This window comes from Rhinopithecus bieti, unplaced genomic scaffold (genome assembly GCF_001698545.2).
Source record: "Rhinopithecus bieti isolate Rb0 unplaced genomic scaffold, ASM169854v2 scaffold_10354, whole genome shotgun sequence".
Lineage (NCBI taxonomy): Eukaryota > Metazoa > Chordata > Mammalia > Primates > Cercopithecidae > Rhinopithecus > Rhinopithecus bieti.
The window spans coordinates 787,565-801,550 of record NW_016806491.1 but is presented as its reverse complement, the minus strand read 5'-3'; the positions used below and the strand labels follow the sequence as shown (position 1 = coordinate 801,550).

The 13,986-nt window shown below is 44.0% G+C and overlaps 2 protein-coding genes across 11 annotated transcripts in view; one reads left to right on the top strand and one right to left on the bottom strand.

Annotated features, from left to right (window-relative positions):
- The window catches only part of ANKRD6 (ankyrin repeat domain 6), a 211,739-nt gene extending 199,570 nt beyond the window's left edge, over nucleotides 1-12,169 (top strand). For 9 of the 10 annotated variants that reach the window (XM_017876798.1, XM_017876796.1, XM_017876788.1 and 6 more), the window contains 7 exons: nucleotides 280-384; nucleotides 1,757-1,891; nucleotides 2,219-2,404; nucleotides 2,837-2,989; nucleotides 5,872-5,985; nucleotides 7,400-7,526; nucleotides 8,721-12,169. In XM_017876798.1, coding sequence (XP_017732287.1) covers nucleotides 280-384; nucleotides 1,757-1,891; nucleotides 2,219-2,404; nucleotides 2,837-2,989; nucleotides 5,872-5,985; nucleotides 7,400-7,526; nucleotides 8,721-9,292 — 1,392 coding nt within the window. In that variant the 3' untranslated portion in view covers nucleotides 9,293-12,169. The remainder of the gene's footprint in view (nucleotides 1-279; nucleotides 385-1,756; nucleotides 1,892-2,218; nucleotides 2,405-2,836; nucleotides 2,990-5,871; nucleotides 5,986-7,399; nucleotides 7,527-8,720) is intronic. The other variant, XM_017876797.1, reaches the window with a different exon arrangement.
- The window catches only part of LYRM2 (LYR motif containing 2), a 38,563-nt gene that overhangs the window by 19,994 nt on the left and 4,583 nt on the right, over nucleotides 1-13,986 (bottom strand). The window contains exon 3 of the transcript XR_001886504.1: nucleotides 80-306. The gene's annotated coding sequence lies outside the window, so the exon portion shown is untranslated. The remainder of the gene's footprint in view (nucleotides 1-79; nucleotides 307-13,986) is intronic.

Here is a 13,986-nt window from a genome sequence, read left to right as displayed (position 1 = left end):
AGTCTCAGCCTGGCATCAGTGTCTATAGATATTATCATCATAGACTTTGAGCTTCTTGAGGTCAGGGAGAGTATCCTACCTGCCTCCGCGTCCCTGTAGTGCCCAGGACAAGACCTAGGAAGTTGGTAGGTGGTCAGAGGGCCTTGCTTGATGTGCGCACCTGCTCTCACCCTCTAGGCTGTAAATTCCGTTAGGTCAGAGCCCCGGTTCCAAGGCGAATTCTCTCACACGGATGCTGCGCACACCAGTGGTTGTAACAATGCCGTTTGCCTCCTTCAGGTCTTGCGCTTCAGTCGTGGGCGAAGCCTGAGGAAAAAGAGAGAGAGGCTCAAGGAAGAGAGGAGAGCCCAGTCTGTGCCAAGAGATGAGGTGGCCCAAAGCAAGGTGGGGGGCAGTCCTCCCGCCGTCCCCACATCCGCCTGTGCTCAGAGGGTGGGAAACTATCTCCCTGCTTCAGCCAGGTTCACCTGGTGGCTGCCAGGCCCTCTCTGCCTCTCCTCCTTGCTGGAGCTCTTTAAACTGTTGCCAGTCTTTTTCTCTTTGGCTTCACATCCTCCATTCCCCAAGGTTTCAGGCCATGTGCCTCCGTGTGCGCTGCCCATTACCCATCCAGTATGCATGGGGCACACTTACCAGCCCAGGTCTCTGTGGCCTTTGCCATGCCCTGTGGGCAGTACTGCTTCTCTAACACTGTGTCCAGATCGTGTAGGACAGTGGCTCTCAAAATGTGGTGTCCAGTGTGTCACCTGGGACCTTATTAGAAATGATAATTCTTGGGCCTCACCTCAAACCCACGGGATCAGAAACTCGGGTGGGGCCCAGCAATCTGTGTTGGAATAAGCCCTCCAGGGGACTCGCATGTGGACTAACATTTGAGAGCCACTGGTATAGGCCACTTCCATTTAGGGAAGGGACCAAGGCTATGCTAGCCTTTATGGCTCCCTTATATGAATTAGAAAATATGCCCCCCAAGGCAGACCCACCGTGCACAGGGCACACATGGTGAACAGAGCCTGAGCTGATTTCAACTCCTCTTGCCCCACACCTCCACCTCAGCTAGGTGCCCTTGTGCCTTGTAGCCCTGGAATAAACCATGCCTTTGAGTTCAATCAGGAGGAAGAAGTCTGGGATATAGAGACAGCTTTTGGCACAGAAAATGTTATCACCAAGTGCTTGCTCTTCTCTCTGCTATTTCAGAATCCTCTCATCAGTTTCCAGGGTTAAGGCATTGCCACTCTGATTAACTTCCTAGGTGTGAATTGTACATATTCAGTTGTGAACATTCTCACAAGGACCAGAAATACGATATTTTTCATTTCACAGGATTCTTACTCCTTTGCCTATGAATTAATTTTGTTGGTGGGTTGGGGTGGGGTGGGGGCGTCGCATCCAAGGGTCCAAGGTCAAAGAATGAGTGAGTTATGTTTTGTTGAAATGTAAACGACCAAAAATCTCGAATGTTGAGGTGTTTTGTGTCAGGTAGGTTCCTGGTGTTCTACAGCATCGAATTAGACCCAGGAATATATTTAGCTTAGGACCTAATAAATACAGTAAAAGCCAAATGTTCAACCAACCAGGAAAAGCATTCTATGTTAAGACCACCAAGCAGTGTTTCCTATGTCTGAAATCTATGTCATCTGCAAAGGTTCCCGTGGGTCCCTTACTATATGGTATCTTGCAAAGAAAATCTGACCCTATTAGTGAAAAAGGCCAAGGAAGCAAACACAATAGGTCTCTGGGCTTTTTCCTACTGTAGGGCAGTGTCTCAGCAGGAGACACCCCCAGCAGTGAACAGGCTGTGGCCAGAAAAGAAGCAGCCAGAGAAGAGTTCCTGTCAGTCTCTCCAGAACCCAGAGCAAAGGATGACAGGAGGAGAAAGTCAAGGCCCAAGGTCAGGAGACACAGAAAGCAGCCCAGGGGGTGGCTGGGAGGCAGGGTGGCAAGGGTCCTGGCAGAGTGTCATGCCCGTCAGCTAAAAAGTCTCCTCACTTGGCTGGCTGATTTGGAGCCAGAGCACAGAAGTTAAATCTGGTTAACATCAGACACAAGGTGAATGTGCTGATATGTTTCTTTTGACGTATGTGGCTTGGAGTAGAACACCATGAGGTGAAACAAAGTGGGGCTCTTTGCCCAAATGGGGTGACATGGGCGCCACTGACTGGTGTCAGTCTTGCAAAGGTCAAAGCATTCAGGGGTGTTGTCTCTTCCTCTCCCACAGGTATCAGCATTTTCTGACCCCACCCCATCAGCCGACCAACAGCCTGGACACCAGAAGAACCTGCATGCTCATCATCACCCTAAAAAGAGGAACAGGCATCGGTGTTCATCCCCGCCCCCACCCCATGAGTTCAGGGCATACCAGCTCTACACATTGTACCGGGGCAAGGATGGGAAAGTGATGCAGGTACTTGCTAAGCACTGTCAGGAGAAGGGAACATAGACCTTCAGCAAGGGTTTTGTGTAACGGCATTCCTGGGGCTGATAGCCACGCTAGGCATTGACTTAGTTAAGCACAAGCTTTGAAGGTAAGCCAGATGGCCTCCCCACCGGCACGGTGCAGATCAGAGGTGTGTGTGTAGCTGCAGAGCTTGCTGCACCATCCTCAGGTGACTAGGTATCTTGAGGCCCCAGGGTATATAAAAGCACCTGAGGAGAGGGACCATATCTTACCCTCTGAATCTTCTTCCCCAAAGCTTCCCCTATAAGATGTTCCAAAGTTACGACAAGGATGAGCCTATCTCTTCCATCATCTCTATCCTCTGGTATACTGCCTGGCACACGGTGGGTGCTCAAAACATACTTGTTGAAGGAACGAACTTTTTTGTTTCTCTCTTAGGCACCAATAAATGGTTGTCGATGTGAACCTCTAATCAACAAGCTGGAGAATCAGTTGGAGGCTACTGTGGAGGAGATAAAAGCAGAGCTGGGATCAGTTCAGGACAAAATGAATACAAAGCTGGGGCAGATGGAGAATAAGGCCCAGCACCAAGTATGTCCTGAGGCCCAGCTTCCTAACTGCAAAGTGTTCTGGCGGAACATGAACTCAGGAGCCGACTTTGACTTCAGCACACCCTTCTACCCTGGGATGTCCAAATGGGCTGTCATGGAAGAGGCCTGCTTCTGCTTATGTGATTTTGTTAAAGCACATTTAGTTCAGCTTTTTAAAGAACATGTTTAAATTGCTTCTCATTATAAAAATAAGATAGCCCCATTACAGAGCATTTTTAGAAATATGAAAATTAGGAAAATAAGTCACCTATAAGCCCACTGTGCCGAAAAGCACGATTAATATTTGGGTTTAGGCTGGGAATGATGGCTCGCATCTGTCATCCCAGCACTTTGGGAAGTCAATGTGGGCAGGTCACTTGAGGTCAGGAGTTCGAAACCAGCCTGGCCAACATGGTGAAACCCTGCCTCTTCTAAAAATACAAAAATTAGCCTGGTGTGGTGGCGCACACCTGTAATCTCGGCTACTCGGGAGGCTGAGGCACAAGAATTGCTTGAACCTGGGAGGCGGAGGTTGCAGTGAGCGGAGATCGTGCCACTGCACCCCAGCCTGGGCGACAGAGTGAGACTCTATCTAGAAAAAAAAAAAAAAAAATTGGGGTTTATCTTCTTTAAGTCTTTTCTATGTCTTTCTATTTGTCAATTTTTGCTACACTCCTTTCCCACTGCATACAAAATTAGAATAATTATGTTTTTTTCTTTTCCCAACTTTTTATTTTAAAAGTTTTCAAACATACAGAAAAGTTCACAGAATAATGGAATGAATGCTTGCATATAATCCCTGCAGTCAGCCAGTTAATATGTTGCTACATTTGCCTTATCTCTCTGACACATATTTTTTTTAATTCTTGAACTATTTCAGATTTAGTTGCAGACTGTCTTGACGGGGCATCTCTAAATATTTCAGAATGTTTAGAATAAGAATAACACTTTCAACTTCATAACAATGTTGCTTTCACACCTGAGAAAATGTTATCCAGTCCATATTCAGATTTTCTCGGTTTTCCTAAAATAATATTTGTTACAGTTTTTCTTTTTTGAGATGGGGTCTGCCTTCATCACCCAGGCTAGAGTGCAGTGTGGCAGTCTCAGCTCACTACAGCCTCTACCTTGTGGGTTCAAGTGATTCTGCCACCTCAGCCTGCTGAGTAGCTGGGACTAAGGCAGACACCACCATAGCCGCCTAATTTTTGTTATTTTCTTGGTAGAGATGGGGTTTCACCATGTTGGCTAGGCTGGTGTCAAACTCCTGGGCTACAGCGACGCACCTACCTCGGCCTCCCAAAGTGCTGGGATGTTAGGCGTGATCCACCATGCCCTGCCTTTTTTTTTTTTTTTTTTTAAGTTTTTGCCAAATTGATTAAGGACATCTTACTGTTTAAGTTTTATTTCCCTGTTTACTGGTAAGATTAAACATTTTTAAGGCTTATTTGCTATCTGTATTTTATAGAAAGGCCATTTAAAAAATATTTTGTTAGGGCAATAGTAGATTAGTGCAGACTGTTTGTGTATAAAAACCCTACTTGGCCTACCCTAAGCTGAAGGAGGAATGAGAGATGAATGTTGGGAAACCTCAAGGGCCTCGATTCAGTTCAAGGGAGTGACAGATTGGGGTATAGAATCTTCGTCCTCCTTTCAAATCGCTGAGAAAGGACCCTGGCCCCCTTGGGTCAGATGCTCATACCTGAGCCAGTCAGTGTGACCTGCGAACAAAGCAGTGTTTACCTATGGCTGCTCTTGAGAACAGCCACCTGGAGGAAGAGGTTAAGGGAGTGGGGAGAGGAGGCCAATCCTAGAAAGCAGGAGGAGCACAGTACACAGGAAAACATGGACTGAAGAGGAAAACAGAAGGTGCCCACCACGTCTCCAGAACTGATGTTTCTTTTAATGTTTTGAACATCTGGGTGTGGAATGCCACACGTGTTCCTGACAGGAGGGGAGCTCACCAGTGGGCCTTCGCGGATTGGCTCTTCCTAACAGTAGTTCTTTCATTCTTTGGTCCTTGTCAAAGCAGTGAAAGGTTGGCCCTCCTAGGTGTGGGGGTCCCACAGGAAATGCCAAGATGAAGGGGACTTCAGAAGGAAATGTGATTAAAAAGTGACAACTGCTTGTTCTCTGAAGCAATCCTTTAAGTTCCTTCTACACTCGTCTTACATACTTTACTTCCAGTGAAGCACCAAAAATATTTGCTCACTGGAAAAGCTGGATAAAAGCTCATTTGACTGCCTTGTAGGCAACCACTAACATTTTTTAAAGTGGGGGTTGGGGAAGAGAAAATCTCCATACTTTGAGTTGTAGTTTTTCCTTACAGTAGTCTGGGAAATAATGTTTTAAGGCCTACAAGGCCTGCATGGGCTCAGGTTGTGGATTTACTAGATATTCAGAGTTTCTTTTTTTTTTTTTCCTGACTCACTGCAAACTCTGCCTTCCAGGTTCAAATGATTGTTCTGTCTCAGCCTCCCAAGTAGCTGGGACTACAGGCATGTGCCACCACACCCAGCTAATTTTTGTATTTTTAGTAGAGACGGGGTTTCGCCATGTTGGCCAGGCTGGTCTCGAACTCCTGACCTCAGGTGGTGGGAGTATGACCCACCATGCCTGGCCTGTATATTCATAGTCCTTATACCTCTTAAACTTTAACAAATGAGATTTTTTTTAAAAAAAGAAACATTGGCCTCATAGAAGCATGCTCAAGAATTCTGAAAAAGTTCCATGAGTCCTATATGCAAATGGAATCGGATAAAGGGTTGAAGTTTGTGTACAGGGGCTCCTACTTGGTTCCCCAAGCCCCTCTGCAGGAGCTGAGAAACCAGGGCTCACCCTGAGATCATCTCAGTCTTGCACTCTGCTCCCCTTGACTCCTAGATGCGTGTTTTGGACAAGCTGATGGTTGAGCGACTCTCTGCAGAGAGGACGGAGTGCCTGAACCGCCTGCAACAGCACTCAGACGCGGAGAAGCATGAAGGGGAGAAACGGCAGGTAGGAACCAGCATCTGCCAGTCCTTGTGATTTACCACACAGGCCCACTGAGCTCAGGCAGGCCTGCCACTGAAAACTCGGAGGCTGAGATTCCCTAAGAGCTTTTGCATTATGTAGTGTATTATTTTTATAATACTGAAATGAGGTTAATAGAAAATAACCTGTAGTTCTGTTTATGTCCATGGCTGAATGTGCTGGCCACAGATGAAGACCGAACATGCTGGGGAAGATGCCATTTCTGTCCCGAACTCATTCCATGTATTGTTTATTTGTTAGGCCATTACAGTTTTAGAACAAGACATAGTTTCTACCCTCTGGGAGTTTACTGTCTCACCAAGATAATAGACATGGAATGGGTACAGTGGGTGTGTGAGAACTCAGGCTTTGTAAGCAACCAGAAGTACTTGGTTTGGAAGATTTGGGTGGTTTCGGGTGGTTGAGTTTAAGGTGGCTCTAAGTCACTTAATGAAGATTGTAGATAGCTCTGCTTGGGTGCCTGCTGTGGCCTATAGGAGAGTGGCTCAGTCTGTCTGTGTTGCTATAAAGGAGTACCCGAGGCTGGGTAATATACAAAGAAGAGAGTTCTTTGGCTCATGGTTCTGCAGGCTGTACGAGAAGCATGGTGCCAGCATCCGCATCTGGTGAGGGCCTCAGGAAGCTTCCACTCATGGTAGAAGGTAAAGGGGAGCTGGTGTGCACAGATCACCTAGCAAGAGAAGAGGCAAGAGAGACAGGAGGGAGGTGCCAGGCTCTTTTAAGCAACTAGCTCTTTCAGAAAGTAATAGAGAGGCCAGGTGCGGTGGCTCATGCCTGTAATTCCAGCACTTTGGAAGGCTGAGGTAGGCGGATCACGAGGTCAGGAGATTGAGACCATCCTGGCGAACACGGTGAAACCCCACCTTTACTAAAGATACAAAAAAACTAGCCGGGCGTGGTGGCGGCGCCTGTAGTCCCAGCTACTTGGGAGGCTGAGGCAGGAGAATGGTATGAACCCAGGAGGCGGAGCTTGCAGTGAGCCAAGATTCTGCCACTGCACTCCAGCCTGAGTGACAGAGCGAGACTCCGTCTCAAAAAAATAAAAAAAAAAATAGAAAATAAACTAACAGCAAGAACTCACTAACTGTGAGGATGGTACTAAGCCAGTCATGAGGCATTCACCTCCTTGACCCAAACACCTCCCATGAGGCCCCACCTCCAGCACTGGGGATCAAATTTCAACATGAGATTTGGAGTGCTCAAATATCCAAACCATAGCAGTGGGCAAGCCATAACTTTTGGGTTAGATGGTATCCTCAGCTGTTATAACTGAAAAGTCCATCCTTGATGCTTTAATTCATAAACCATGTATCAAATTCACTTGATTCTTCTGTTACTTATTTGTGGGTTTTTGGTTTTTTGTTTGTTTGTTTTTTAGATCTCCTTGGTGGATGAATTAAAAACTTGGTGCATGTTAAAGATTCAGAATCTGGAGCAGAAGCTTTCTGGAGATGCTAGGGCTTGCAGAGCTAAATCCACACCATCTACTTGCGAGTCCTCTACAGGTAACCCACATACAGAGAGCCCTTTGATCCAAAAGGAACACGACCAGCAGCTCCTGTTCTCTCCGCACTGAGAGGCAGAGTCCGTATGATGCGGCTGCGGGAAACACTGGATGGTCGAGCGCACCCTGTAGGGGCAAGGACTGTATTTGCTCTTAACCGTATACTCAGTTGCTATATAGTAATGAAGCACTCATTTATGTGCTCAAACTTATTTGAATAAAGGAATTAAAGAATTGTTGATTGGTGATAACATTGCTTTGAGTACGGTGTTGATGGTATCAGAGTGGACCCCAAAGATGAGAGGTGATGAAGAGCCATCAGTCTCCTCAGCAGGGCTCTTCCTCCCTTGCCTTTTGTGCCTTTTACCTCTTTCTTCTCTTTGATCTACCTTTTACTTTTGTCCAACTATGCAAATCCTCATTAAACAGTAGTTCTTACATCGAACTTGCCCCTGGTGCTAGATAGGAATTGCTGCAAGCAAACCATCTTTACATTAGCCACAGTGATTATACTCAATAATGACAATTTTGAGGACATGCAGAGCCTGGGTAACTAGGCCTCAGTGGGGGATTTTGATGTAAGTGTTTTGTGTTACCACAGGCCATCTCTGGAACTGTGTTTTCATCTTTGTGCCAACAACATGGGGAAACATCCCAGGAAAATGTTTTATGCTAGGACTACTCTTGGAGCTTGTCCTGGAGCTCTGGGTGTGGAAAATGGGGCCTCCTTTCCTAATTGGAGCTTGGGTCAAGCAATTAGTACACTGGTAGGGAATAGGCCCAGACATTAGAGAATGGAAATACATGTTCTCATAGATAAATGTCCAAATCTGCTTTGAGACACTTGGTGAGTGGCATCATCCTCAGGCATCAGGAAACAGGACCAGAGCCTTGTCAGGTAGATTGAGGCAGGCTGAAGGAAAAGCTAGCAACTTTTTTGGCTTAAATGGTACCAGTGTGGCTAACACAGAATCCATGAAAGCTCTGACGAGCCACAGTGATCATCAGAGGAGACAAAGTGGGAGGGAGGAACAGAAAGGTGAGAAAAGGCTCAGAGGAGACGTTACACGTGGTGTGTGGTGATGGCGAAGACTGGTGATTTGCAGGATCCTTAAGACTCTCAAATACCGACCCACAGCCATATGACTGTGTGAATGTGGATTTGCCCTCATGTTTGTTTTCCTTCTGAAACCAGGTGTGGATCAATCAGTGGTGACTGCAGGTCCAGCAGCAGCTTCTGACAGCTCCCCTCCAGTGGTTAGGCCCAAAGAAAAGGCCCTCAACTCCACTGCTACCCAGAGACTCCAGCAGGAGCTGTCGTCTTCTGACTGTACAGGCTCCCGACTGAGGAACGTCAAGGTCCAGACAGCCTTGCTACCCATGAATGAGGCAGCCAGATCTGATCACCAGGCTGGGCCCTGCATCAACAGAGGCACTCAAACTAAGAAGTTGGGGAAGAGTGGGCCAACAAGGCATCGTGCCCAGCAACCCACAGCCAGCGGCACCTGTGGGCAGCCGCCACCAGCAGCAGGCGGCGAGCAGACTGGCCCGCACATCCGGGACACCTCCCAAGCTCTGGAGCTTACCCAGTATTTTTTTGAGGCTGTTTCTACCCAGATGGAAAAGTGGTATGAAAGGAAGATTGAAGAAGCACGAAGCCAAGCCAATCAGAAAGCCCAGCAAGACAAGGCTACATTGAAGGAACACATTAAAAGTTTAGAAGAGGAACTTGCCAAACTAAGGACTAGGGTGCAGAAGGAAAATTAGCACCAATAAAGAGGAAACACGAAAGGATTCTTGAAGATTTCCAGTTTTGCAACTGCATAACAGCTATGCCCAAGGAGTCATCTATTGTATATATTGCAGATTGGCCTTTTTTAAAAAAAATCACTAATTCTACAATGTGCCAGGTACATGTTTCCTATGCCCGGAAGTTATGAAGACCTCAACAATTAAACTGAAACCAGGGGAAGCTTGCTTAGTTTTGGGTTTCATTATAAACTCTTAGCCTTAGTCCAGGTTAATCTGAAGTTTGAAAGCTCAGATTAAGCAAGCCATGCCAAGAAACTGGATGATGTGTAAGCCTAGACTCTAAAATTCAAGATGTGTGAAGTAATATAAGTCAAAAGCAAGAAAAACTTAATCCCGTCTGAACTCAAGTAGTCATTCATATAAATTTGAACACACCTGCTGTGCCTAGGCAAGTGTCTTTCTGTAAGAGAGCTGTAACTCTTGAGATGTGCTAAATAAACCCTTTCTCAAATTTGTAATTCTCCAACTGTTGACATTTTAATCCATGAAAAGTTACTAGATTTTTGAGGAGAAATATTTTCATGATGTCACAAGATCCAATATATCTTATGATAAAATTTATTGAAGTCAGTTTATTTAAATAATTATTAATTGGCTGACAGCTCTGGAAACAATGAGATCAAATGAGAAAGATTCAAATTGTTTGATATTTTCTGTATTTTCAGTCAAAAAATCAGTTATAGTGATTTTAAAGCAGATTAATGGAAAAAACATTCATGTAACAATTACCTGAAGATTTATAACCTATTCCTAATCAAACCCAATTATATCAGAATACCTTTCTGAATTTGAGATTATTGCTCTACATTTTATAAAGTATAAGGCTATTTTTTGAAAGTATTTCATTTTGAATTGTCATTAAAGAACCTCAAAAGCTTTCTACTGCTTTGCAGTGACTATGTCAAGGTAAAATATTCAGTAACTCAACTTAGGCGCCACTGTTCCCCAGCTTCATGGAGGCCTGAAGACTTTACTTTGCTCCATAATGAAATATAAACGCAGAAACAAAGTTGTAAAAGTAGCTTGGATATGTTGAAACTTTGGACAAGCTTCTTGTCCTTTGGAATATGGGATTTATATTCATCTCCTCAATATCCCATGTATGCATAGAAACTTCAATTCTATTTCTATAGACACAGGAACCTAGTGACTATTGAATGTAATTGTGAATACAATACTGCTCATTGAGCCAAAGAGAAGAAATGACTTATTAACATGGGGACACCAAGAAAAACAAAGTATGCTTTTATTCCCTTTGTCAAGCTCACAGTTTTGGGTTTTGTTTTTTGTTTTTTTTAATAATGACAATCCATAGATAAAGACATTCCTAAAAGAAAAAAAATATAATTCAGTACATACATGTCACTGTTACAGACCTGAATATGGAATGAATTTGGTGTTTTTGTTTGATTTTGTTGAGATAGGATCTTGCTCTGTCACCCAGACTGGAGTGCAGTGGCGTGATCACACCTCACTGCAGTCTTGGCCTCTCAGGCTCAAGCGATCCTCCTGCCTCAGCCTCGCAAGTAGCTGGGACTACAGGCATGTGCCACCAGTCCCGGTTAATTTTTGTAGATATGGGGTCTCAATATATTGCCCAGGCTGAATTTGATGTTATTTCAAGTTGATTTTCTTGTGTTTGAGAGCTTGTCTTGTTCTCAACTACTACACAGGTAGACAGTCTTCCCCCAGAGACTCACTAGATTGCAATATAGAGGCACTTTCTCATTTCCCTATTGTTCCTAATACAGAATTGTAGAGCTGGAGAGTACCTTCAGTTTTCTAAATCTATTCTCAAACAGGATATCACTAACCTCTTTAGAATCACTCCTCAGTATGCATCAACTTACTGAGAACTGCCTAATACTCAAAAGAAATGAAATCCTGAGTTCAGTAAGCTGTGTTCCAAGCCGCAATTATTTTCACTTACCAAAATATCTCCTGTTACCTCAAGGTATCCTTGTTGACGAATGCTGAAAACTAAATTTTAAGTATAAAGTCTAGACCATAGAGTGCTTTGGTGGGGGTATTTTGATTATATACCTCCTGCCCATCAGAAGCAGGCAGCTAATATTGTGAACTGAGTACTTTTGTCAAAAGTCATCAGGGAAGAGACTACAGAAGAATGAGGAAGGTCAAATGGACCTAGTGTGGGCTGACTACATGGATCTTGTCTCTTGGAGGTCTGTTGTAGAAGAGAAAACACATAGAGGTGAAGACACAGAACATGCTCAGTCAGCATCTTACCCAGAGACGGCAATATCTATTAAGACCAATGCAATACCTTTTCATCTTCAACAAATGTTGTTTTCGTCTGTTTTGATCCTTGGCATTGTCAAAACTTAACTGCAGGTCCAGTGTATATTTTCCTTATTTTTCCCTTTTAGCTATCTGCTAAAATGAGTAAATGCCACAACTGCACTTTTCCAAAGAAAAAGAACCATTGACAATTTATAGCCTGTCATGCAGGTCATGTTTCAAATCAAGGCTGAAATTTTCAACAGCTATGGGAAAAATTAATGTAAAACAGAAACATTGTACAATATTAGTGTTTTTTAAAAGAAATTGTTAGTGCATTATTGAGTATACTAAATATCTGTGAAAGATTAAATGTATTAGTTCTAATCTTACGTTTGATTTCGGGAGCCCAAAATAAAGGAAGTGTTGTTTTCATGGTTATGCCTTGTTTGTGGAGTCAAGTGTTGATATACTTGAGGCATATTATGTCTTCTAATTAATATTTTTATCACCTTGAATTTGTGCCTCTTCCAAGCATTAAACTTTAAGATACTATGGATCTTAAATTCCTTATTAAAGAAATGAAAGTGTGAATACTTTGTTTAGCTTACGTTTTAATTTATTGTGGTTGACCACATTTTATGGCTTCTGAGTGCCTTCACCCAGCTACACGTTACCTTGTATCTATAAAAGTGTAAATTAGAGTAAATACATTGGCTGTAAAGTCGCGATCAGTTGCTCTCCACCAAAAGCAAAACAAAACTGCTGAAATGTGGCAAGGTTTCTCAGTGCAAGCTTAAATGTTTAAACTGTTGACCATTTGGAAAATACTGGACAAAGGGGAAGGACAAAACATCATTTGCAATAAAGGTTATGCAAGGCAAGGCGTTATACTTTTTGACTAAGTTATTCTTAAAAGTTAAATGCATTTCTTCTTTGAAGTGTGGATTATAAAAGTCAATCAAAGACAAAACCAGTTTGAAAAACGTTTCATATTCTACAATACCTTTTATGAGTAAGAGTACAATATACATTTTTTATTTGTAATTTTATTTAAGGAGAAATACTCTTTCCCTTTGATATGACTACATTTTATAAACATCAAGGAATACGTTCTGCTGTCTGCAATTTTAGGAAGTCATTCCATTCTGGGTGACAGAATTAAGTAAGGCTGTCTCTTTAAAAATAAAAACTCACACCTGTAATCCTAGCACTTTGGGCACCCAGGCAGGTGGATTGCTTGAGCCCAGGAGTTTGACACTAGCCTGGCAACAAAGTGAGATTCCCCCTCCTCTCTACGAAAAGTAAAAAAATTAGCTGGTCATGGTGGCACATGCCTGTGGTCCCAGATACATGAAAGTCTGAAGCAGGTGGATCTCTTGAGCCCGGGAGCTCAAGGTTGCAGTGAGCCATGTTCGTGCCACTCTCCAGCTTGTGCAACAGAGACCGTCTCAAAAAAGTCATCTGTGTGTTTCTTGCAGGCACATTTATGACACTGTACCATGAATTTAAAATTTCTAACTTGATGGCACATTTTTACTTTTTTTTGAGACAGTCTCACTCTGTCATCCAGGCTGGAGTGTGGTGGTGTGATCTCGGCTCACTGCAACCTCTGCCTCCCGGGTTCAAGATGAGGCAGCCCTCCTGAGTAGCTGGAATGACAGGCGTGTACCACCAGGCTAGGCTAGCTAGTGGCCTAGCTAGTCTTGAACGCCTGACCTCAAGTGATCCACCCACCGCAGCCTCCCAAATTGCTGGGATTACAGGCGTAAGCCACCATGCCAGGCCCTGATGGCACATTTTAAAAGGGGGGGAATGACATAGGGGCAATTAATACTTATATAACAAATAGCTTTAGCCACTTCTTTTTTTTTTTTTGAGACGGAGTCTCGCTGTGTCGCCCAGGCTGGAGTGCAGTGGCCGGATCTCAGCTCACTGCAAGCTCCGCCTCCCGGGTTTATGCCATTCTCCTGCCTCAGCCTCCCGAGTAGCTGGGACTACAGGCACCCGCCACCTCGCCCGGCTAATTTTTTTTTATTTTTTTAGTAGAGATGGGGTTTCACCATGTTAGCCAGGATGGTCTCGATCTCCTGAACTCGTGATCCGCCCGTCTCGGCCTCCCAAAGTGCTGGGATTACAGGCTTGAGCCACCGCGCCCGGCCTAGCCGTTTCTTATGCTACAAAGCTCTGTACTTAAAACCTTTTTACTATAAAAGGATCAATTTATTGTGGTTCAAATACATAAACTGACATTCAAACATCTTACACTTTAGGAACAAAAGTTTAACATTTAAACAAAGTAACAGTTTTCAGGAAACATCCAGAAAGTAATTTGTCTAATCCAGAGTACTGACAAAGATTGCTTCATGATAAAAGTGTGTTTCACCAGCAGTTTTTTTTTTTTTTTCATT